The following is a 26,579-nucleotide window of genomic DNA, read 5'->3' as shown; positions in this document are numbered from 1 at the left end:
ATTTTTTTGGTTGGAATGCTTTCAATGACTGCTTCTATTTCATTGCGTGTTATAGGTCTATTTAAGTTGTTTGTTCTTGATTTAATTTTGGTAAGTGATAGTTTTCCAGAAATTTGTCCATTTCCTTTTAATTTTCAATTTTTGTGGAATACAGATTTTCAAAGTATGACCTGAAATTTGTCTGGATTTCCTCTGTGTCTGTTGTTATGATCCCCTTTTATTTTCTGATTATGTTAATTTGCATGTTCTCTCTCTCTCTGTGCTTTTTTGTTAATTTGGATAAAGTTTTGTCTATCTTGTTGATTTTCTCAAAATAACAACTCTTCATTGAATTGATTTTTTTATATTGATTTCCTGGTATGTATTGTGTTGATTTCAGCCCCATGTTGATTATTTCCTGGTGTCTACTCCTAAGGGGTGAATTCGCTTCTCTCTGTTCTAAGGCTTTCAGTTGCGCTGTTAATACTCTTATGTCACTATCCTCTGTTTTCTTCATATGGGCATTTAGTGCAATGAACTTCCCTCGTAGCACTGCTTTCAAGGTGTCCCATAAGTTCGGGTATGTTGTATTCTCATTCTCATTGAATATTAGAAAGTCCTTAATATCTTTCTTTATTTCTTCTTTGACCCAGGAGTGGTGCAATTGCACATTGTTCAGTTTCCATAAGTTTGCAGGTTTTCTGCTATTTGTGGTGTTGTTGAATTCGAATTTTAAAGCATGGTAGTCTGATAAGATACAGGGGACTATTCCTATTCTCTTGTATCTGTTGAGATTTGTTATGTCACCTAGTATGTGGTCGATTTTAGAGAAGGTTCCATGTGGAGCAGAGAAGAAGGTATATTCTTTTGTCTTTGGATGGAATGTTCTATAGATGTCTGTTAACCCCAGTTGAGACATAACTTCTGTTAGTTCTTTTGTTTCTTTGTTGAGTTTCTGATTTGTGGTCCTGTCTAGTGTTGAGAGTGGTATATTGAAGTCTCCCACTATAAGTGTGTGATGTTTTATATGAGCTTTGAGTTTTAGTAGTGTTTCTTTTACGAATGTTGGTGACTTTGTATTAGGGGCATAGATGTTCAGAACTGAGACCTTGTGTTGATGGATTTCTCCTGCGATGAATATGAAATGACCATCTTCATCTCTTTTGACTAATTTTGGTTTAAAGTCTAACTTGTTAGATATTAGGATAGCTATGCCTGCTTGCTTCTTATTTCCATTTGATTGGAAAATTTTTTCCCAACCCTTTACCCTGAGGTAATGTCTATCTTTGAAGCTTAGATATGTTTCCTGTATGCAGCAGAAGGATGGATTCTGTCTTCGTATCCACTCTGTTAGCATGTGTCTTTTTATAGGTGAGTTAAGACCATTAATGTTGAGGGTGAGTAAGGACCATTGATTGTTGATGCTTGTTTGATTTAGGTTTGTTGTTGGCAGTGGTATTGTGAATATACTTGTTCTGCTTTACCCTTGGTTTCTGGTGTATTTGGATTACCTGTTGCCTACATTTTCGTGGGCATAGTTGCCTTCCTTGTGTTAGAGTTTTCCTTCCAATAATTTCTGTAGAGCCGGATTTGTACATACATATTTGGAAAACTGGTTTTGTCATTAAATATCTTGTTTTCTACATCTATAGTGGTTGAGAGTTTTGCTGGGTATAGTAGCCTTGGCTGGCATCCATGTTCTCTTAATACTTTTAGAACGTCTATCCAGGACCTTCTTGCCTTGAGGGTTTCCATGGAAAAGTCAGCTGTAATTTTGATAGGTCTGCCTTTATATGTTACCTGTCCTTTTTCCTTCACTGCTCTTAATATTCTTTCTTTATTCTGTATGCTAGGTGTTTTGATTATTATATGTTGAGGGGGCTTTTTTCTTTGGTCCAGCCTATTTGGGGTTCGGTATGCTTCTTGTACTTTCATAGGCATGTCCTTCTTCAGATTTGGAAAGTTTTCCTCAATGATTTTGTTGAATATGTTTTCGGAACCTTTGAGCTGGGCTTCCTCACCTTCCTCTATGCCTATTATTCTTAGGTTTGGTCTTTTCATGGTGTCCCACATTTCCTGGATGTTTTGTGTTAAGGATTTGTTGGATTTTTGATTTTCTTTGGTCGATGAATCTATTTCTTCTAGTTTATCTTCTGCGCCTGAGAATCTCTCTTCCATCTCTTGAATTCTGTTGGTTATGCTTGTGTCTGTAGTTCCCGATTTTTTGCCCAGTTTTTCTATTTCCAGCATTCCTTTGGTTTGTGTTACCTTTATTTTCTCTATTTCAGTTTTCAAGTATTTAACTGTTTCCTTTGCCACCTTAATTGTTTTTTCTTGGCTTTCTTTTCTTTCCTTAAGGAATTTGTTCATTTATTCCACTTTTTGTTTGTTTTTCTCCATTTCTTTAAGGGATTTTCTCACATCTTCGTTGAGGGCCTCTATCATTTTTATGATGGTAATTTTTAAGTTGTTCCCTTCTGCTTTCTGTGCTTTGTTGTTGTGTTCCATTCTATTTGGTGTAGATTCCCTAGATTCAGGTGGTGCCATGCTTGTGTTTCTGTTGTTAGGTGTTCTCTTGTATTGCCTTCTTCCCATAGCTTCTTCCAGTAGGTGTTGGTGGGGTCTCCCCCTCTCTCTATGGTACTTCCCTGAAGGGTTTATGTGGGTCTGAGATTCAATAACTGTAGCTCTGTGTGGTCCAAGCTCTCTAGGAGGTCTCTCCGCAGACAGGGACCCAGGGATGGGGTCAAGGATGAGGATCCAGTAGAAGATGCCAGCAGGTACTCACAGTGGTCCCGCAGAAATAGGCAGATCTCTGGGAGGGGTCCGGGACTCCAGCAGAGGACTGAAGTTGGGGTCAGAGACCGAGCAGGTGGAAATTACTGGTGGTCCCGTGTGGATAGGCAGGTCTCCTTTGTTCAGAGTTTCTCTGAGAAGTCTCTGAAGTAACCCAGTGCTCAACCAGAGCAGCAGGCCCGTGGATAGGGTAGGGCACAGGTTAGGGCGGGCTGGCTCACAGTGGGTATGGGTGTGGGTATATCAGAACTCCAAGGGTGCTCTCGATGGGGACACGAGACAGGAGCAGCAGGATCAGGGGCCAACCCAGGGAGTTCGGGGAGGGGGGAAGAGGTTGTAGGAGAGAGACAGCCCCGATTGGGCCCAGACTCACCTCTGGCCTATAGCTGGCGGAAGAGGACAAAGGCTGAGTTGAAACTTGGGAAGGTTTTGCAGGATAGTCGGATCTCACTGGAAACTGGAACTTTCCAGCTAAGGCCTCTTTCTTTAGCAGAGGCCCGGATCTGGGGGTCAAGGATCTTGTGGGCTGGAGCTTAGAATGGACCCGCAGAGATCATTGCATTGATTTTTTGTATTGTTTTCCTGGTTTCTACTTTATTTATTTCAACCCTCAAATTGATAATTTCCTGGTGTCTACTCCATCTGGGCTTGTTTGCTTCTTGTTGTTCTAATCCTTTCAGTTGTGCTGTTCATTCTCTAATGTTTCTACATATGGCACTTAGTACAATGGAATTCCCATGTAACACTGCTTTCAAGGTATCCCATAAGTTCAGCTATGTTGTGTCCTCATTCTCGTTGAATTTTAGGAAGTCCTTAATTTCTTTATTTCTTCTTTGACCCAGGGATGTTGCAATTGCACCTTGTCAGTTTCTATGAGTTTGTAGGGTTTTTGAGATGGGTGTTTTTGTTGAATTCCAATTTTAAAGCATGGAGGTCTGATAATATACAGGGTACTATTCCAATTCTTTTGTATATGTAGAGGTTTGTTATGCCGCCTAGTATGTGGTCGATTTTAGAGAAGGTTCCATGTGGAGCAGAGAAGAAGGTATATTCTTTTGTCTTTGGATGGAATGTTCTATAGATGTCTGTTAATTCCAGATGAGACATAACTTCTGTTAGTTCTTTTGTTTCTTTGTTGAGTTTCTGATTGGTGGTCCTGTGTAGTTGTGAGAGTGGTTTGTTGAAGTCTCCCACTATAAGTATGCGAGGTTTTATGTAAGGTTTGAGTTTTAGTAGCATTTCTTTTACAAATGTGGGTGCCTTTGTATTAGGGGCATAGATGTTCAGAATTGAGACTTTGTGTTGATGGATTTCTCTTGCAATGAATATGAAATAACTGTCTTCATCTCTTTTGACTAATTTTGGTTTGAAGTCTAACTAGTTAAATATTAGTATATCCACACCTGATTGCTTCTTGTGTCCATTTCCCAGCTCTTTACCATGAGGTAATGTCTATCTTTGAAGCTTAGTTGTGTTTGTTGTATGCAGCAAAAGGATGAATTCTGTCTTTGTATCCATTCTGTTTCTTTTTATAGGCATATTAAGGCCATTAATGTTGAGGGAAAGTAAGGAACATTGATTGTTAATGCTTGTTTTTTTTTTTTTAAGATTTGTTGTTGGCTGTACTATTGTGAATATTATTGTGAATATATTTGTCCTGATTTACCCTTGTGTTCTTGTGACGTGGGATTATCTGTTGCCTACATTTTTGTGAGTGTAGTTAACTTCCTAGGGTTCGAGTTTTCCTTCCAAAACTTTCTGTAGGGCTGGATTTGTAGATCTGTATTGTGAAAATTTGGCTTTGTCATTAAATATCTTGTTTTCTCCATCTATAGTGGTTGAGAGTTTTGCTGGGTATAGTAGCCTTGGCTGGCATCCATGTTCTCTTAATACTTTTAGAACATCTATCCAGGACCTTCTTGCCTTGAGGGTTTCCATGGAGAAGTCAGGTGTAATTTTGATAGGTCTGCCTTTATATGTTACCTGTCCTTTTTCCTTCACTGCTCTTAATATTCTTTCTTTATTCTATATGTTAGGTGTTTTCATTATTATATGTTGAGGGGTGTTTTTCTTTGGTCTAGTCTATTTGGTGTTGACATGCTTCTTGTACTTTCATGGGCATGTCCTTCTTCAGATTTGGAAAGTTTTCCTCAATGATTTTGTTGAATATGTTTTTGGCACCTTTGAGCTGGGCTTCCTCACCTTCCTCTATGCCTATTATTCTTAGATTTGGCCTTTTCATGGTGTTTCACATTTCCTGGATGTTTTGCATTAAGGATTTGTTGCATTTACGATTATCTTTGGTCGATGAATCTATTTCCTCTAGTTTATCTTTCATGCCTGAGACTCTCTCTTCCTACTCTTGAATTTGGTTGTTTATGCTTTGTCTGTAGTTCCTAATGATTTGCCCAGTTTTTCTATTTCCAGCATTCCTTTGGTTAGTGTTTTCTTTATTGTCTCTATTTCAGTTTTTACGTCTTGAACCATCCTTCACCTGTTTAATTTTTTTCTTGGCTTTATGTACTTTTTTTCTTTACTTTCTTTCAGAAATTTGTTCATTTCTTCCATTTTTTTTTCCATTTCTTTAAGGGATTTTCTCCCATCTATTTGAGGGCCTCTATAATATTTATGATGATAATTTTTAAGTCTTTCTCTTCTGCTTCATCTGCTTTGTTGTGTTCTGGTCTAGTTGGTGTAGTTTCCCTAGATTCTGGTGGTGTTATGCTTGTTTTTCTGTTTTTAGGTGTTTTCTTGTATTGCCGTTTTCCCATAGCTTCTTCCAGTATGTGTTGGTAGGGCCTCTCCCTCTCTCTATGTTACTTCACTGGTAGGCTTAGGTGGGTCAGAGTTTTGATGTCTGTAGCTCTGGGTGGTACAAGCTCTCTAGGAGGTCTCTCCAAAGGCAGGGGCCCAGCGATGGGGGTCAAAGATCAGGCTCCAGCAGAAAAGCCGCAATAGTAGTCAAAGATCTCGAAGGCTGGGACTCAGCATGTTCCTTAAGCTGATAAGCAGATCTAGCCTGGACCTGGCATTCTCCAATTGAGGCCTCTTTGCCAGAGGCCCTTGATGGGGGTGAAGAATCCAGCCTGCACGAACTCAGATTGGTCCAGTGGAGATAGGCTGATCTCTGGGATGGGCCTGGAACTCCAGTAGAGGACCGGTGATGGGGGTCATAGACCAGGCAGGTGGAAATTGCTGGTGGTCCCGTGTGGATAAGCAGGTCTAGTGTGCTCAGAGAAGCTCCAGGAAGTTCCCCCAAGGGGGCTGGATTGGTGGCTCCACCCTCTGTCCCACTGCTCAACCAGAGCGGTGGGACAGTGGGAAGGGGAGGGTGAGGGCAGCCTCTCTGTGGGGGTGGGTGGGGTTGTATCAGAACTCCAAGAGAGCTCTGGATGGAGACAGGACACAGAGGCAGTGAGATCAGGGGCCAACCCAGGGAGTTCCTGGGGAAGGGTGTAAGGGAGAGTCTACCCAAATTTGTCCCAGACTCACATCTAGACAAGGCCTGGTGATGGGGGGACAAAGGCTGAGCAGATACTCAGGATGTTTCTGCACTGATAGGCAGATCTAGCTGGGACCTGGCACTCTCCAGCTGAGGCCTTTTTAGCAGAGGCCCTTCAATTGGGGTCAAGGATCCAGCCCACAGGAACTCAGAGTGGTCCGGTGGAGATAGGCGGATCTCTGGGAGGGCCCATAACTCCAGTAGAGGACTGGTGATGGGGGTCAGAGACCAGGTAGGTAGAAATTACGGGTGGTCCCTCGTGGATAGGCAGGTCTAGTGTGCTCAGAGCAGCTCCAGGAAGTTCCCCGAAGGTGGCTGGATTGTTAGCTCCAACCTCTGTCCCAGTGCTCAACCAGAGTGGTGGGACAGTGGGAAGGGTAGAGCACAGGGTAGGGTAGGGGTGGGTGGGGGTATAGCAGAGCTCCAAGACCGCTCTCAAAGGGGTCAGGACACAGGACACTTGAGATCAGGGGCCAACCCAGGGAGTTCCTTGGGTAGGTGTAGGGGAGATTACACCCGAATTGGTCCAAGACTCACCTCTACCCAAGGCCTTGCGATGGAAGACAAAGACTTGGCTCAAAGATGTTTCTGCACCGATAGGCAGATCTATTTGGGACCTGACTCTCTCCAGCTGTGGCCTCTTTAGCAGAGGCCCTGTGATGGGGGTCAAGTATCCAGCCAGCATGAACTCAGAGAGGCCTGTGAATCTCTGGGAGGATATCGGAACCTCAGTAGAGGACTGGCAGTGGGGGTTAGAGACCAGGCAGCGATGCTTAGACTTTTTTCTCATACAAAATTTATTTTTTCACCTCGAAAGAATTCTATCTTTCAAAGATGTCCCATATACAAAATGCCAACCCTCATCTTAGTATTGCTGTAATTTTAGACTTTATTAATTTTATCTTGAATATTCACATGAGATATTCTGGATCCAAGGCAGATTTTTTTAATTGCCTTATAATAAATAATTGTACCTTCCCTTTCTTTCATAATGACATGCCCTAGGGCATCATGGTGAATGTTGATAAAAGCCTTTCCATGTGAGCACTTAGTCGTTCTATAGGCAAGAGACCAAAGATTATAAAGGAGGATCCAGCTGTCCTCCTCTCCAGATGAATCTCCTTGGAAACATAAAAGGCATGAAAATAACGTTAATTTTCAGGGAGCTAGCTCAATGCCCCAATGCGTCAGTTTTTGCAATCTAGAAATATTTCCAGGGCCACGGCTTCATATGTTTTCATTATACCTATCTAGTGACTTTGTGTTTTGTTTGGTTTTGTTTTCTGACAAGTGGAGACTTAGCCTAACAGCCTACCAACTAAGTCCTTAACAATTTGTCCTTCTTGGATCAGAGAAATTTGAGAAATTAACCAGACAGATGGTACACATCTAATTTGCATGGGATGGGAAAGTTCTCAGCAGGCTAAAACTATTAGAGGGGCATAGAGTAATCCAGGAAAGTTTATTTCCTCACACTTAGTTAAATTGTATCCAGAATTCACTCATCTACTCATTGTAAATCTAAGAGTCCTTCTTGCTCCTTCCAGATTGCTTCACCCTCTAAACACTTTAATACTGTGTCTCTATAATTTTCTCTTTACTCTGGCTCTGGGCTGCATTCTCACAATCTTTCATAAAATACTCCTAGGACTTCTCTCCTGTCTCTAGGTTAAGGCAGTATCCCTCCATGGGGGATGTGTCTGCAAGGTCTTTTTGTGCACCAGGAATACATCCTGGTTCTACTCTCTGAGGTCCCTTAGACTGCTCAGTCTGAGTCAGTCCCATGCTAGATTCCCAGCTATCAGTCTGAGGGCCCATTAGTTCCTCCTTGTTCAGGTCAGCTGTCTCTATGTGTTTCTGCAACCTGGTCTTGTCCTCTCCCTCTGCATCTGGATTCTAGTTCGACTCAGTGTTTAGTATGGGTGCTTGCTTCTATTTCCAACAGGTACTAGATGAGGGATCCTTGATGGTGAATAAGTTAGTTGTTGATCTCAATATCCGGGAAGGGCATTTATGGTAGCCTTTCCATGGATGCTCAAATTGTTAGTTGGCAGCAGTCTTGTAGGTCTCCAGACCTTTATCTACGTTCAGTTTTCTCTTCAAACCAATAATGGCCCCCTCTTTTATTCTCTCTCTCTTTCTCTCTCTCACCCTCCCTCTCTCTCTCTCTGTCTCTCTCTTCTGTCTTCTATATCTATCCTGACTCAATCTTCCTAGTCGCATGTGTTTTCCTGTCCTCCCCTTCTCTTTCTCCTACTTCTCTCTCCATTCACTGCTGCCCCACTTCCCCTGTGCTCTGGGGGACTTGTCCCTCCCCCATTCTGTGAGCGACTTTATATGGATCTCTTAGAATACACCTTGTATCCTAATGACAGATCTACATGACCCCACCTGGATGGCATTTCCCTACATGTGGAATTGGGGTGGGGTGATGTGAGGGGAGGGTGGTCAGGGTGCATGTGAGGGGGCAGAGAGGGCAAGAGGGAGGGAGCAGAATGGTAAGAGGGAGGGAGGGATAGAGGGAGGGAAGGAAGGAGAGAGAGGGAACAGGGATCGACATGTAAAATAATAAAATAAATTAAAAAAAGGAGAAGCCCAGATCAAAAATGGAGAAAACTTATTAAATAAAAAATCCTCCTTCTAGTTGCCTTCTAGTTTTCTTTCAAATTCTGCTTTTACCCTTTTCAATTTCATGTGCTATAGAGGATCCCCCATGTTATCCATGGGTTATACATTCTAAGACTGTCCAAACTGTATGTGCACTGGGTTATTTCTTATACATGCCTTCCAATGATAAAATATATGTGTCAGACTCCTGCATATTAAAATTTTAGGCAGATAGTGAATAGTACAATTCCTTGGAACTTTTTAACATTTCTCTGTTGCTATTTTATTCCCCACTCTTTCCTTCTATATTTATCTGCCTCCCTTCTCTAATTACAGCCTCATCTTTTTTCCCATTTCCTCTATCAGATCACTTCAACCTTGCCAAATACTCATTGACCCATGCCACTACACTGCCTAAATTTTTTCAAAGGCTACTAATAGTTTATGAATATTGCCTAAACTTTTCAAGAATCTGATGCCCATATTCCTCTTTAAAACTGTCTTATATTTCCATGTAATGACAGTGCCTTAATTAAACTCTGGGAAGTCTTTCCTTAGTCCTTATTTTCTAGAAGGGCAAGCCTGTTTAGAGATATTTATACATAGTATACAATGCTTTCCTGATGTCTCTGTGCATACATAATTTTCCTCTTTTAGTGTCCTCTAATAATTCTTTTCTGACTAACTCATATTTATGCTTTATAACTCTATGTACTTAAACTCTTCTAGAAATCTTTCACAGGTTTTATTTAACTGATTTATATGTTTAGCTATCCATGATATTCTGCAACTTCCCAAATAGAGACACCAATTTACACATAACTTTTTGTTTCTAGTGTAACTACTTAGATGTGAAAGTTTGATATAGGGAGCCATTGTTATTCATAATTAGCAATGCCAGTACCATCTTCACTCCAAGTTGATAGACAAATAAAAGAGATAATTGTACTTGTGAAAGATGTATTAAAAAAATAAAACACTGCAAGAAGTATATTACTTACACATACATACACACACACACAAATATTCAGAAATCAAATGAAATATAGATAGAATGGGACTTCTGTGTAAGTAAATAATCATCTACAAAGTGTGATTTCAAGGACACAAGAATAGTCCACAATATATAAATTGCTTTTCCATTTGCAGACTGAAGCCAAATGTTCTATTATTTTTATTCAGACACCTTGCCTCTCTCTCATGGATTTTAATAACCTTGACAGATCAATTACTGTATAAAATATCAAACTCAGGGTTCTTTTGAATGGGGAGCATCACTGAGATTTTACCAATAAATATAGTATAATATACTTCTAAGGTACTTTTGTATCAGAGTGCTATATTTGAAATTTAAAGGAAAACACTTTTTTTCCCCAGTAATGTAAGAGGGCTTAAACTCAGTTAACATTATTGAAAATAAGATAGAGTTGAAATGGTATATAATTAGGTCAGAGAAATAGTTATTATTTTTAATAAAATATATTTTCACTTATGTGACAAATATCTTTTATTAACATGGTCACTCATAATAAAACAAAATCTGGGTAAGTAACTATATTTTTATTTTTGAATATTAAATTATTCTACTATTGCAGTGTGCCTCACTAGATTATGTATGACTTTAAAGTTTCCCTTCACATCTGGAATATTTCTTTTATTTCCTTTTAGTCTTTCATTTTTTGATTCTTCTGTATTTGTTTGATTGGGGATGTCTCAGAGGTGGGATTAAACTCAAGACATCTTATATTTCATTTTTAGACATGTTATATCCCTGTGATAGGCAGTGTCTACAATTCCATTCCCACATTTTTCTTCCTTATTTTGGTCTAATAAGTTCTTGAAGATAAAACTTACACTTTTCTCCTCCTCTCCTAATCCCCCAAAACAGAGAATGTAGATTAGAGATTAAAACTGTCGATCAGCCTGACTAGTGAACTAATTGGTCGGAAGATACCTATTCTATTTGTTTGTACAAAAGGTGTTAACACTTATCCATAATAGTTCCAAATATTTCTATTCTTCTCAGAAAAGTCACAATATAAAATGCAATCTGAAGTTCTTTAAAAATATTTATCATTTTCAATAGTTTACTCACCATCAAACATTTTGAAAGAATTATTATCAGTTGAATTTGTTGTGTTCTTCAATAAAGTCTGAATGTCCCCACATTATATAACAGTGAATGTTTTCCATTGTGTACTAGAACTGACTATTTTGGAAATATTTCAATCTTCATTAGCCAGGGTAAGATGTTGCAATTTATGCCTTGTGTTATATGTATAATCTTTAGATCTCGGAGTCAGGCCAGTTAGAGTTAGGGGTAGAGTTAGGGTTAGGGTCTGATGCACTTACCTTAATGATAGCACATCACCTGTCTTGAAAGGTCCCCCACTTCTCTCCAGAAAAGTGTTGCAAACACAGGGGTTTCCTCATTAAAATTGAGACCCAGGTCTCCTTTCTTATCATTTTCTCTCTATCAGTTTATAAATAAAAGAGAAAGAAATTGACTGGGGAGTTACATAAACAAGTTCTGAGCACCCAGGATTAATTTTGAGGAGCATTCCACAAGCCAAATAAACATTTCTTTCCATCTCATTTCACAGGCCTTCAAGAGGGAATTGAAAACTAAAGAACCTGTTATCATGAGTACTCTGGAGACCGTGAGAGTATTTCTGACAGAGCAGCCTTTGGAAGGACTGGAGAAGCTCTACCAGGAGCCCAGAGGTAATTGAATGTGAAACTGTAATAACATATTTATAGAGGGATCAGTGATGACTGAGCAGCCCATCCATGCTTGCAGCCAGGGACTGTACAGCTCTCAGACTTTTGAGTTAAACAGAATAAATTCAAATTAAATGTAGGTTTCAAAAAAGAATTAAGGGGTTGTAAAGCACAGTGCATAAACCCATTTGACCATTGTAAATAAAGCAATCAGTGATCAGTTATTTGAATATTTAGAAGATAGGGGAGCTTATCTGTGGAAAGGAATTCTATTGTTACAAAGACTACAAGCTAATTTTCAGTTTAAGAGTCTCACTGAAATAAATTAGAGCTCTTCAGCACGTGCTAACATTTTTTCTCTCTGAAAGCTTAAATGAATCTTGATTTATCTGATTGACAGAAAAGTAGGGCAGTTTCACTAAGACAGACAGTTTAGCTGTGCTAGACGCTATCAAAATTTATGCCAAAGTGCAAAAGAGCCATTAATCAGGAAGTTGGCCTCTGGTTAATCTATATTCCCTTCCTTTCTGACCTTTTCAGCAATTTTTCTTTTTTTACAAAAATGGATGGGGCCTAAAATCTTGTCATATTACCAATTTAGAGCTGCCTCCTGAAGAAAGAGCCCAGAATGTCACTCGGCTCCTACAGAAACAGGCTGAGGAGGTCAACACTGAATGGGACAAGTTGAACCTGCACTCAGCTGATTGGCAGAGAAAACTAGATGAGGCACTTGAAAGGCTACAGAAACTTCAAGAAGCTGCAGATGAACTGGACCTCAAACTGCGCCAAGCTGAGGTGATCAAGGGATCCTGGCAACCAGTGGGGGATCTCCTCATTGACTCTCTCCAAGATCACCTTGAAAAAGTCAAGGTACTGTGTTTTGGTTTATCCCATAATACTTTGAGAGACCCAAAAGTGCTCATTTAAATTTATATTATTTTCATCACACAAAAACACAAAGTTAAATTATAGGGCCTATATGCCTTTGAAAATAGCCCATTTTATTTTCCTTGTTTTGAAGACTTTCATACAGTTTCTTCCACAAAAAGTCAGTGATATAATCATTTATCTATCTTCAGTAGTATAAAATGAAATATTAAGGACTCTCATTAGTTTGGTAAGTGGTACCTCAGGCTCATAAGATTAAATATTTAAAAATTACAAGGTCAAAGTAATTTTTATTTTTGCTATTAGGAAATTAATTTATCATAAAATGATGAGCTTGGGGGTTGGTTGGGTTTTATTTAATGATTTTTTTGGTGTGTGTGTGTGTGTGTGTGTGTGTGTGTGTTATTACTTAGTATCAGAACAGAATAAAAAGAACACTTGCTAAGATCAGAAGAGTAATTTTGGGACTTTTTCCTTATTAATATAGCAGCCAGTCTTAAACAGAATCATTTGTTCTCCAGTTCTTTTGTTGTCCAATTGTAAACTAGTAGAAATATGGGTTCAGCCTTATCTCCTTCTACATTTTCATTTTCTGCATAATATTGCTTGTTTTCCATCAAAATGTTTTTCCCTACTATTCGCCCCTTTTTTCAACAGTGTGTTTTTAAACCCCTTCATTTTTTAAACTTATAAAGATGACATACTTATATCCACTGGGAAGTCAGTGTGTGTGACATATTATGAACACTGTCTTTTAAATATTGAGTAAATGAATGGATATTTCTGAATCATTCAGACTCTTCCCATTTCAATCTAAAACTCTTTGAAGGATATAATGAAGTCTTGTCATTAAATAGGGTAGCTATCCATCTTCCATGTATCCCTGACTTTCCTATTCAATTTTTACAACTTGAATGAAGACAATTTAGTGTACTCTTTCCATGCTATATACATTAGTCCTATTTTCTCAAAACTGCCCGCCATGTATTTTTCCATCCATCTGAATCACCACACTTTGTCTGATAAACTCTTACTGAACCTTTAAGGCCCAATATATATATCACCTATTTTTTTCCATAAATATCTACCACTCCCCCAACTGCCATCAGCAGAGTTTCACTTTATTGACCCCAAATCTGAAACTCCAAAACTACCACAGTGGCAGTGGTAGTTTAGTCCACAAAATTAACCCGATGAACTAAAATTGATTTTTTTAAAAAAGAGAATCAATTTTAAAACCACCAATCCCTGGTCCTTATGGAAATGATAGCTGTTCTTTTTGATAGTGATAAATCAAGGCATAGTAATGTCATGTTCATATTGGCTGGCTATTTTACTCATTAAGAAACCCTTGTGTCACAAATAAAGCTCCATAAGAAAAACTACTAGAATAAAAGTTACATTTCAAATGACTTTATACTTTCAAAAACCATAGTTATTGTTGCTTACCAAGCATTTTAAGGATCCAGTCAGGACTACTCACCTTACAGAGATAACATCAATGCTTATTTGACCATGCAAGTATTTTACTTTCTTGTAATGGGAAACACAACTGAATCACTCACTGGGTGATATACATAGACATGCAAAAGGAACAGAAAGTATTATAGCTAGAGGGAGTATTTAACGTAATATTTCCCATGTGCTAAGCTGCATCCTCAGCCTTTGAGTAAGAGAAAGAGGGGGACAGAAGAGAAAGAGGAGATAAATTGGTTAGTAGACTGATTTCAATAGTCTCACTAAATTTAACTAGGTTGCCCTTAAACTCTGGAGCTTAAGTGATTCTACTCCTTCCATTTAAAGTAGCTTGGACTAATAGAGTATATTTTGAAGACAAATTCTGTGAAAAATCCTAAAGTGAAAATATTTGGAATTTATTGGTGTTTTCTTATTCTAATCTACTCTTGTTTCTCCAGATAAAAGGAACATTACTCTTGAACTATGCCCATAATTTGTTTTCACTCTTTTCTTTTCCCTTCTCTTTCCTTTATTTTCAAACTGGATGTTGAATCCAGGCTCTAATGCATGCCACTGACACACACTCACCTATAACTTTAAACACACTATTTCATCTACCCATAATTGAGCTCCCAGACTTTCATATTGAAATTTGTAAATTTGTTATATCTGTTTGTACACTGCTTTTGCTTCTATAGAGGTCTAAAATATGACTGGGAAAGCCAAAGGTTAGGATTCTTCAAGTTTTCCTATAGAGTACTATTAATGTGATATTTTGATTATACTTTCTTGACATTTTAACTAAGTCTGATTTCATGGTATATGAACTGGAGCATGGAGTATATTGAAGCCATTATACCATTCGTATTTTTGTTCAATATACATATCAAAAATTTTAAGAAGAAAATTAGAAATTGCATCATTTTAGCCCTTCCAGACTGAAAAGGTGTGGCTTCCTTTCTTTGAAAAATGTGACAAAGAAATTCTATCCCAGAATTTTATATTGAAGAAACAAAATGTGTGTCCTCTAAACAGATAATGTTATCTGTGATGTAATGTATTAGAATTTCATTTTCACTCTGCTAAGACAAAAACTTGCAACCATCTGTATGTAAGTCTTCCTTTACTTTTTTTTCTCTTAAGCGTAGTCCTAATTTTTTGTTTATATTATATTTGCCATCAACTTGACAGAATGGTAAGTCCTTTCATATAGGTTAACTTCACAAAACATCATCCTCAATCACTTCTCTATATTGTTTGTTCAGTGTCATCTCTTCTCTTGTCATTCCTTACCTTGTTTTGAGGCAGAATCTTACATTGAGCGCAAAGCTCATCAATTGGCTAGATTAAATTGGCAGCTATTCCCTAGAATCTACCTATGTCCATCCCACAGGGTTGCAGGCATGCATTGCTACACCCAGCTTTTATGTAGATGCTAAGCACCCAAACCCAAGTCTTCATGCTTGTGCACTGGAAATTTTATGTTTACTTATCTCCCTAGTGCCCAATATTATATCTTTGTGATGAAGGCAAGGTTTACTGTCTAGAATGGAATAGGAAATTTTACTGAGAGACTGATCACTATTATTAACTGCAAGCAAATGAATTGCTTTAGGGAGGCTTTTGTTTTTCTTATTCTTCTTAGGGTAAAAATGATATGTATTTTGCCTTTTATCAAGAAGAAAAATAAACAAAAGATATAATCCTTCATAAAACTAGATTAGATATGAAATCAATGCTGTATCTAGTTTTCAATGCACATTATTTTGTTGTTTAAAAGTCATTAATATATTAGAAATCTCCTAGTAAAATGTATGTAATAGTACATGATCACTGTATACTTTAAAAGTATAGTAATAGAAAGGTCTTGTCAGCTTTATTTGAGCTTAGAAGGTAAAGTAAAAATTACTTATCTTAGAAATGCCTACCAAATTATTTAGGCAATGTGAAATTAATTGTAAGTTAGTGTTGCCAGCAGAGTTTATTGCTTGTTCTCATGTAGTCTCTCTCACTTTCTGTTTTGTTTATAAAGCTAAAAGCAAATTACTTAGGACAACAATGTCAAATGCTTTTCTTTACCCAAAGCATCTGACTTTAGATAGCACTGTGTATGTAAGTTTTTAAAGTCTCTGTCTCCACTTGGGCAAATAGAACTTTCATTTACCATGTTATTCCCATCCAGCCTTTGAAACTTCTGAAAAGGCTGAGCAGAGTAATTGTTTCAGACATCTGTTTAACATACTTTGAAGTCCATATAAGTTCTGTTTCAGTTTCATTTGAACCCCAGCTGTCTTCACCAAAGTCTATAATCAATCTGAATTAAGTTGTCCCACTTCTCCTAATAAGTCTCTTATTAAGTTCTGCATCAACCTCTTAGGGAGACTTAAAAGTTAATTCATGTAGAATTGCCATTCTCTAGTAATTCATTTGTCCGCTCTCCAAATTCCAACAGAAACAATTGCAAAGACTGTTAATTGTTAATTTGGCTCGTCATAAACAACTTATGTAAGTGTAGTATACGTTAGAACTAAGCAAACAATTTAAAACATTGGGTGGGAGAAAATGAGTTGATGGCATTCAACATACTTTCTTCTTAGATTGTTTTGTGGTATCTTCAACTTCAAAAGCATAAAGATGTTGATTTAATAAGAGAAACATTCCTCTGCATTTAGTTTCATAAAGAAAATAATTACTGAGTGAGCCTTGTTTAATGAGAGGAAAAGGTTTTACAACAGTTGGAAAAGGAACAAGTTCTATTATTATTGAATTTAATTTGGACTTCTTTGTGTTCATTTGATAGACTTGATAAAAAGAAGGAGCTAGAATTGGTTTACATTCTTATTGTACTAAATCAAAGTTGTACAGCTACTCTTCTGGTCATGGGACATTTAAGAGAACATGGATTATCAAAATGTTCTGCTAATAGTTTCATCTGACATTATTCTACTGAAGACATGTTTAATTCAAAATAAAATTTCTCCAAAGAATATCATCTTTCTTATTATTTGAAAACAAGCATATCAAAATCTGATCTTTTAATACGCCAATCCTGTTTGCTGAGGATTTATTCCACAAGCTTTGTTTGTGGCTAATAATAATTACAAATTCCATGCCTCAAGTGTCTTACATAATAATATATTCAGTATTAAAGGATATAAATTATAATTCATTCACAACATGTGTATTGTGGTTAAAACCTATATCCAGAGAAGTATTATCTCATTAGAGAATATGACAAATTTATTTCTGAAGTAAAATTATAGTGAAGGATGTATTAGTGGCATCTCATTTTCCCTGAGAATAAAATTTAGAATCAAAGCAAAAGAACAAGAATGTTTATTAGCTTGTCCATATATGTGCATTTAATGTATTATATTAAAAAAGTTTTTAAATGTGTTATTTAACTGGAATTTATATTTCCCCAGAAAGTGAAATCACCCAACCACTGTCTAATTTTAATTCTTTTTGTCACCCACCAAACAGGTAACATGCTTTATGCCAGAATAACATTACTTTATTATCAGAAATCAAACAATTACTGAAAACAAGCAGAGAACTCAAGGAGTGAGCCTTTGTTATCTTCTTTTCATGTTTCACAACAACAATTTTCAAATTTTAACACTGATAAAAATATTAGGCCTATGCAACCTTGTATTAACTACGTTACCTATACAATTAGATAATTTGTTTTGATGAACCTGTTTTATTTATGAGTGTTATTAGAATACATGTAACTTTAAACTCATGTAGCTGTCTCGTTTTAATGGGATATAACAAAAGACAATATTTGCTTTCAAAATAAGACATTCTCCATGCTAAAATAACATTTACAGTGGGATTTTCTATTAAAGATGTTTTCCAAAAACACTGCTTCCAAAACTCTATGAGAAGCCAAAGCTTGATATTTGCTTTTTCCCGCTCCTTCTGTCCTTTTGCTATGGTCATGAAGTGTTTTAATGGTTCCTTTGTCACCTTTTAAAGTTCAAATCAGATTCAAGGTGTTCACTTAGGAAGAATTTTTATCATTTTTGGTGTGAAGATGCAGTTTTTCCAAAATCTTAAGTGTATTCACCTATGGATTTGAAGGTACACTCGAAACCTTGAAATGAATGATCACCATAGTTGTGGAGAGGTCATTTCTTTCCATCAGCTTTATTCTTTAACTTCACATTCACAATGAGTAGACTGTTAGTGTCATTTCATATTCATCTTTTACACTTTTGTCTGATAATTGTCGTGGAAAATTTCCATGACTCTTTGTAATTTTGAATATGTATTCTTTGGGGCTTTTTTTTTTTTTATTAACATTCACTTAATGGCTTAAACTTCTGTTAAGTCAAGGTTCCTGGAAGCACACCCTGAAAAATGAGGTCCAGATGCACAAGAAGTAGAAGGGATATGCTTTCTGGTGAAGCCTATGTGGGAGTGGGGAGATGCACAACCAAAAAAGAAACTTCCAATCATGTATGAGATCTCAGACAGCACCTGACTCTTTGTTCTGATCCCTGAAAGAAAGAAGTCTGTTATTAAACCATACTTGCAGAATTGATTCTTTAAACTCCTACAAGTCACTGCCTGTACCAGTGATGAGCTGTTAAAAATGTATCAGCTAGCTCTGAGGTGGTACAAAATCTTGTTTGTACCAGTTTTCATAGTGTCACTCTTACTTGTGATTTTCAGATAATAATGTGTGACAGTGAGTGCAAAATTAGAAGCAGATGCACACAGTTGGCACATAGGCTGTTTCAACATACCATCAATGATAGTCCACCCTGAGGAAGTAGATTGTCTTAAATAAGCAGTATAGGGTTTGTCCTTGCCTTTGAGAAGGCAGGCAGCAATGAGATATTAGTAGTCAACCTTCATAGCTACTGCTTTCAGTTGCCCTGCCCAGATAAAGTATCTAGGTAAAGTGGTCAGTAGTCTAGTAATGTGCTCAGCTTCTGTCTCTCAACATGACTTCCTCAATAATTATTTGGTCATGCAAAAATTCTTTACAAATAATGAAAATTTTCCTTTTATGGAAATATCTCCCTCTCTCTACCTTCAACTACCTATCAGAATTTAGTAGTAGAATGTAAGAGTTAATAACAATACATAAAAATGTGATAATTATTTGAAAGAAAAATGACATTAAAATGAATCTGATTTCATAGATATGAAATTTATAAATTTCTAAGGAGTCACATTGTCTGCATATAGTCATTAAGAATGCCATGGGTACTCAACAGCTGTGGTTCTCACTACTGTAGCATGCACTAGAATCACTTGCAATACTAGTGGCAACTTAGATTAGGAGATTTGTTTCTCCACAATTTCTGACTTCGTAGGGGTACAGAAGGCTTTAAATATCCCTCTCTAATCACTTTCCAGGTTGTGTAATACTCTAATCTAGACAGACTTTCAGAATTACTGATTTCCTTAGATGTTCTTTATCTAAACAATATTTTAAAAAAATACAAACCAGTCCTAGTTCCCTCTCCCTCATGTCCTCCCATTTCCCCCACCAAGCCCCATCACACCGTCATCCACTCCCCAGAGAGGGTGAGGCCTTTCATGGGGTATCATCAAAGTCTGTCACATCATTTGGAGCATGGCCTAGGCCCTCCTCCTGTTTATCTAGGCTGAGAGAGAAATCCTTCCATGGAGGAATGGGCTCCCAAAGTCTATTCATGCACTAAGGATAAACGCTTACTGTTTCCATTGTCAGAGATCCTATACACTGTTCTGGCCTCCTAATTGACATTCATATTCAGGGGGCCTGGTTCGGTCTTATGCAGGTTTCCCAGCAAGCTCCCACATCCTCAGGTCAGCTCTGTCTCTGGGTTTCCCCAGCATGGTCTTTCCCCCTTTGCTCATATTATTACTGAGCACCACTTTTTAATAACAAAGTTATGCTACACTAACTTGTAGTCATTTCTTAGCTAAAATACCTATTTATTTTATTGTTATAAATAATACAAATAAATAAGTTTTTTCACTTTTAAAATTATTTCTAAAATTATTTCTTCTGTATTTCTTCTGCATTTCTTATAATAAAATGGTATAGAGTTCTTTCTTTCTTTCTTCCTTTTTTTTGAGATAGGCTTTCTCTGTGTATCCCTGGAACTGTCCTGGAACTAGCTCTGTAGACTAGGCTGGCCTCAAACTCAAAGTGATCCCCCTGCTTCTGCTTTCCTAAGGTACTGGGATTAAAGGCTTGTGCCAAAAGGCCCTACCAGAAATATTTTCTTACATAAAAATTACTTTCATTGTACAATTTCTACCAATGTTGTTTGGGTTGATAAGTAATATCATTTGTTATTTCTCTTACTTATCATTATCAAGAATGTTTTATTTAAAAATCAGTACAGATACATGCTCCCTTGGAATAACTGATATGAGTAGGAATAGTCATTTCACTCAGGAACCTTGGCATGAAAGATGACCTGTTCATCTCTCAACCTCTCTTGTTAAAGATACTCACAGTTATTTATGGCAACTTTCTTATTGGCATTTTAATGACACCAGTAAAATAATTTTAGGATTACTTCAGAGGACCTATGATGTAACTAGACTTTTAGTACTAATACATAAAATTTAAAATATACACTCCCATTTTTATTTTTGTAACTGTTAAACACATTGTCAATGACAACAATATAGTCTCTACATGATTCTCTGCCAAACAAACTGACTGAAAAGAAGTGGGTTACAGTTTCTGAAATCTAGGACATTCAGAGAATTTTGACACTAGTCAACAGTTTCTAAACATGTCCTGCTTGCTATATATGAATAACTGATAGCTTCCTCAGGAGTTCTTCTACATGGTCACTTCCCTTGTTAACTTGCTGAGGCCCTATATTCAGGAGAAAGGGTGTATAGTTATATGTAAAAATAAAGATGTACATGGGGAGAAAATGAAAATGTTAAGAAGTTATCTTAACTGCTGTGATTTACAAAGGAGGATTCCCCCCCCCAAAAGCAGTGTAATAGCACTATATAAGTATCTTTTGCAATTATAAGTGAGTGGTTTATGGGATAAATATGATTTTAAAGTCTTGAAATTTATTTTATGATTAAGTGGGAAATAGTAAAAACAAACTTTTCTGTTACAGTGACATCTTAAGAGTCAATAACTAAGTTAGCTGAATTATTCAGAGTGAAACATTAAAAAACATTGATTTTTCAATTGTTTTTTAAAATTAATCCATATATTAATTTTAGGCTTTTTGTTTGTAAACTTTAGTAGCATTTATTAACTTTACACAGTGTGTTCAGCTCTGAACTGTCAAAATCTCTTAATTAGAAAGATGCTGGCACATTGAATAGTTAGATTTTTATTTTTCATTTAAGTAATTGATTTTCTTGGGGAATATATTTTTGTTGAGTTTATAGCCTTCCAGTGCTGTTTAAGACATGATTGTTTTCAAATTTTTTGTTCTCTAAAATTCTATATAATTATAGACTCAGTAAACTCATAATATTCCCTATCAAAAATTCAGATTTTATCATCATAATCTTAATGTGACATGAGCAAATTAATGAACAGAATGGATTTAATTTATTGGCAATCTATAACAATGTAATTGAATTGAAACAAAAGTAAATAAAAGCCATTAGCCATATTCTTGTGTGGTTTTTAAAACCAATGTCAAACTACCTGTTTCATTTGATTTCCTCTCTTAAAACACTGTAACCCAATTTGGAATTATACACTGCTGTAAAACTGAAACATATTAAGTATTACATAATTTCCATTCAGTTGCCTTGACATTTAAGCCTTTAATCTTTCTGTAGGCAAACAGGCCATTTGGAATGATATTTTGTCTGTCTTTCCCACAACTTAGCAGTTGGCCATTGATATCCAGATATTTCTAGAAAGAGAAGGAATTATTTTAAACTTACTAGCTCCCAACACTAGAATTATCTTAAAAGTTATCTGGTGTTTTCTACTCATCCAAAATACTATAAAATTTAAAGAATGTGGGCTAAATTTTGTGGGATACCATTAAAAAAACAAAGAGCTACAAGCAACTGCTAAAATTAAAATTAGCCTCTCTCAGGGACGAGTCCCCTTATTTGTTATTCAATGAAAAGTGGTCCCCTGAGAAACCATATACACATAAACAGCAAAATGATTCAGCAGGTTCTATTTATATATAATTCTACATAGGTTGTATTTATATATAGTTCTACATACACATACATACATACATACATACATACATACATACATACATACATACAACAAAAATAAAGGAAAACAAAGAGGCTATCACCTGAGCCAGAGGGAGCTCATGGACTGACAGCTGGGGAACCTGCATGAGAAGGAACTAGACCCTGTGAATGTGAATTACAGTTATGCGATTTGATCATTTGGGGGACCTATACAGTGGTATCAAGACTTATCCCAGGGACATGAACTGGATTTTTGGAACCCACTGCCTATGGTGGGATATATTGTTCAGCCTTGAAACAGGGGGAGGTACTTAGTCCTGCCTCTACTTTGAAGTGCCACACTTTGTTGACTCTCCAAGGAACACCTTAACCCCTCTGAGGAATGAATGGGGCAGTGGTAAGGGTGGAAGCTGGGGAAGGGAGAAAGGGAGGGAGTTGGAACTGGGGTTGATATATAAAATGAAATATAATTTGTTTGAAAGAAAAAAGACAAAAGAAGCTATCATCTTGATATTGCAGGATATGAAAGAGGTTTAAAAGCAGATAGCTTTGAAGAGCTGGAAAGAGGGGGGTAAGGGTAGATGGGATCTAATTTTATTTCAATTAAAAAATTTTTAAACGTGGGCTAAACAAGTCAACATAAGAGTCCTTGTTCTTGTTAGCATATAGATCTTGGGAATGTACTTGATATTTTTTCATAAAGGTTAAAAGAATACATTCCTATGGCTGACTGAGTGAATAAATTGACAAAAAGTTTTCAGTAAGCTTAGTATGCATAGCCAGTTGGCCAGTCTTAAAATAGTCTCACTCAATTGACTCAAAACCTGATGAATGCTTAGTTAGAGGAACTTGATTTTTAAGATTTCACATTTTCCAAATAAATAGTACTATCTTTTACATGCCACACAATATCTTTTATACAGGCTTTGAAGATATTAAATCATGTTCATACTTTAAAAAGACAAGAAAATGTATTAATATTTAAGTATAACAGTTTTTAATTAACTACCCTATTTTAATGAATATATATATATATATATATATATGTTTGATGAGCTTTTTTCTAAACTAATATCTGAATAGGTATAACACTTAGATATATTTGTGTAATGAGTACTGATTCCTCATTTGCATACATTTAACTGGGCATTACCATGATAGCAATTGTCATAACAGACTACAGAGAAATGTGAACTTTCATATTGTCTTAGGTTGGAGTCAGAAGGATTGAAGTACTATCTTGCAAGTTGAGGTTTTCAATTACATGTTGAAAATTAAGAAAAACTGGGTGAACTCTCAATTCAACATGCAAAGATGCTCACAAAGGCATAAATCATAGCTGGTGTAAATCTGTAGTGCTAATATTGCTCAGATGTGCATCCTTAACAGTTCCTTGGAATGCTTTGAACATATAATAAAATAATAATGGCCCATTTATTAAACAAGTTTACTTATTTAACTTTGCAACATGCAGTTGCATATACTTGAATGAAGAAAATTCATTTTATTCATTTCATTTGACTTTAAGCAGTTGCCTATCTTGCTTTATTGTTTCATTTGTAAGAGATAAAGCCATTCTGAAAAGTCTCAAAACACTAATTAAATTTAGAAGCTGCAAAATCCTAAAGTAAAGGTGAATACTGAAGAACATTTTGCAATCCTTTTCATCCATTTTCTGTATATTATTTAATCTCAATTCCTAGAAAATTGACATTCTTCTTCAGTTCATTTCTGCTTGAGCATTTCTGGAAGATTAAATTCACAAATAAATGTCTGATTTGTTTCAATAGTGAGTGCCTTCCACATCATACTAAAATTAAATGAAGAATTCAATTATAAAGAAAAGTAGATGTGATATATTGTGCAAATAACTCACAACCTTAGATTCCTCTACTAATCATTATTTATACATGCAGAAGTAGCTCTTCCTTAATTTATTTTAATGAGATAATGCATTTCTTTGCACTGATTATGTATACATATGCATTACTTCATTTGTTTGTATTTTCTTGGCAAAATAATGTTATATCTTATAGATATGCATACATTTTACTTGCTACTTGTTTCTTTATTAAGTTACATAAAATAGTTATTGTTTATATGAGAAAATAGACATAACAGTTAAGCTATATAATCACAAGGACTTATTTGCACCACTATCCCCAGTAACTGGAATATTCCTGACATACAACACATATTCTATTCTATGTTTGGAATAAGTGAATATATAAAGAAAGAAATTAAAACAAGAAATTAAACAAGACACCAGATGATGGAAGATCTCCCATGCTCTTGGATAGGAAGGATAAACATAGTAAAAATGGCAATCTTGCCAAAAGCAGTCTACAAATTCAATGCAATCCCCATTAAAATTCCAGCACAATTCTTCACTGATCTTGAAAGGATAATAATCAACATCATATGGAAAAACAAAAGAACTAGGATAACCAAAACAACTCTGTACAATAAAAGAACTTGTGGCTCACCATCTCTGACTTTAAGCTCCACTACAGAGCTATAGTCCTGAAAACAGCCTGGTATTGACACAAAAATAGTCAAGTAGACCAATGGTATCTAATTGAAAATCTTGATAATAACCCACAAATCTTCTTCAACAAATGGCACTGGCACAATTGGATGATGGTGTGTAGAAGGCTGCAGGTAGACCCATGTCTATTGCCTTGCACAAAACTCAAGTCCAAATGGGTCAAAGACCTCAACATAAATCCAGCAACACTGAACGTCTTAAAAGAGACAATAGGAGGTACCCTTGAACAAATTGGTATAGGAAACTGCTTCCTGAACATAACTCCAATAACACAGACACAGTGATCAAAAATTAGTAAATGAGACCTCCTCAAACTTAGAAGCTTCTGTAAGGCAAAGGACACAGTTGACAAGACCAAACAGCAGCCCACAGACTGGGAAATGATCACACCAATCCTAAATGTGACAGAGGGCTGATCTCCAAAATATACAAAGGACTCAAGAAACTAGTCAACAAAACACCAAATAATCCTATTAAAAGTGGTGTACAGAACTGAAGAGACAATTCTCAATAGAGGAAATCCAATTGGCTGAAAGACACTTAAGAAAGTGCTCAACATCCTTAGCTATCAGGGAAATGCAAGTCAAAACAACATTGAGATACCATCTTACTACTGCCATAATGGCTAAAATTAGAAAACACCAGTGACAACTTATGTGGGAGAAGATATGGAGAAAGGGGAACACTCCTCTACTTCTGGTGGGAGGGCAAACTTGTACAGACATTTTAGAGATCAATATGGCAGTTCCTCAGGAAAATCAAATTAGTTTACCACAGGACCCGGCAATCCCCCCTCTTAGGCATATACCCAAAGGATTCACATCCATGCAACAAAGACATCTGTTCAACTATGTTCATAGCAGCATTATTTGTAATATCAAGAACTTGGAAGCAACCTAGATGCCCCTCAACTGAAGAATTGTTAAAGAAGATGTGGCACATCTACAAAATGGAATACTACTCTGAGGGGAAAAAAACAAAGGAATCTTGAAATTTGCAGACATGTGGAGGATGGAACTTGAAGAAACCATCCTAAATGAGGTCACCCAGTCACAAAAAGAGGAACATGGTATGTGCTTGTGCATATATAGATTTATACCTAGAACAAAGGATCCCCAGCCTATCATTCACATCGCCAGAGGAACTAGGATGCAAGGTGGATTCTAAGAGATTCATATAAGGTCCCTCACAGAGGGGGAAAGGGACAAGTTCTCCAGAGTACATGGGGAGTGTGGGGGGCTGTGAGCGGAGAGGGAACTAGGAGAAAGAGAAGGGGAGGAAAGGAAAGCATGTAGTCAGGGGAGGAATAGGAGACAGGAGAGAGAGAGAGAGAGAGAGAGAGAGAGAGAGAGAGAGATCAAATATAAAAGACAGCACCATTATTGGTTTGAAGAAAAAACTGAACCTAAAGAATAGTCTAGAGACCTACAGGACTGACTCCAGCTAACAAATTGAGAAACCAAGGAAAGGCTACCATAAATGCCCTTCCCTGATAGTGAGATCAACAACCAACTTATCCACTAGTGGGAAAGACACACTAGTGAATAAACAAGCACGTAAATACTTACTTGGAAACTGGAGAGTAGAGTGGAAAACATGAGAAAAATCAGGACACTTATTCTTGGTTGAACAACCAGGTATGATCTTGCTGTGGTTGCAGTATTTAGGCAAATGATCTAAAGTAAATGAATGGAATCCAACTAGATAGCAGTAATATTCCACTCCATGCAGGTGGATCCAATACTCCTGAGGACACTACATCAAGAACAAGCTTGGTGAGATTTCAGAGATCGGAATCTTCTAAATTCTCGTTATAATAGCAATGTCAGATGGTCAGACTCATCTCAAACTGCAGAATAAAAAGCACTGGGTGGTATCCAGTGGACTCTGTGTTAACAAACCCTCATCATGATGACGTGC

General features: G+C 36.7%; 1 protein-coding gene across 1 annotated transcript in view; it reads left to right on the top strand.

The window, feature by feature from the left end:
- Nucleotides 1-26,579, top strand: part of LOC127216135 (dystrophin) — a gene marked incomplete at its 5' end in the record, with an annotated part of 426,838 nt that overhangs the window by 33,693 nt on the left and 366,566 nt on the right. Inside the window, 2 exons of the mRNA XM_051176680.1 lie at nt 11,488-11,608; nt 12,207-12,475. Of these exons, the coding sequence (XP_051032637.1) occupies nt 11,488-11,608; nt 12,207-12,475 (390 nt within the window). The remainder of the gene's footprint in view (nt 1-11,487; nt 11,609-12,206; nt 12,476-26,579) is intronic.

Source organism: Phodopus roborovskii, unplaced genomic scaffold (genome assembly GCF_943737965.1).
Source record: "Phodopus roborovskii unplaced genomic scaffold, PHOROB, whole genome shotgun sequence".
NCBI classification, from domain to species: Eukaryota; Metazoa; Chordata; class Mammalia; order Rodentia; family Cricetidae; genus Phodopus; species Phodopus roborovskii.
The sequence above is the reverse complement of the archived record's forward strand: the minus strand, read 5'-3'. Positions and strand labels throughout refer to the sequence as shown.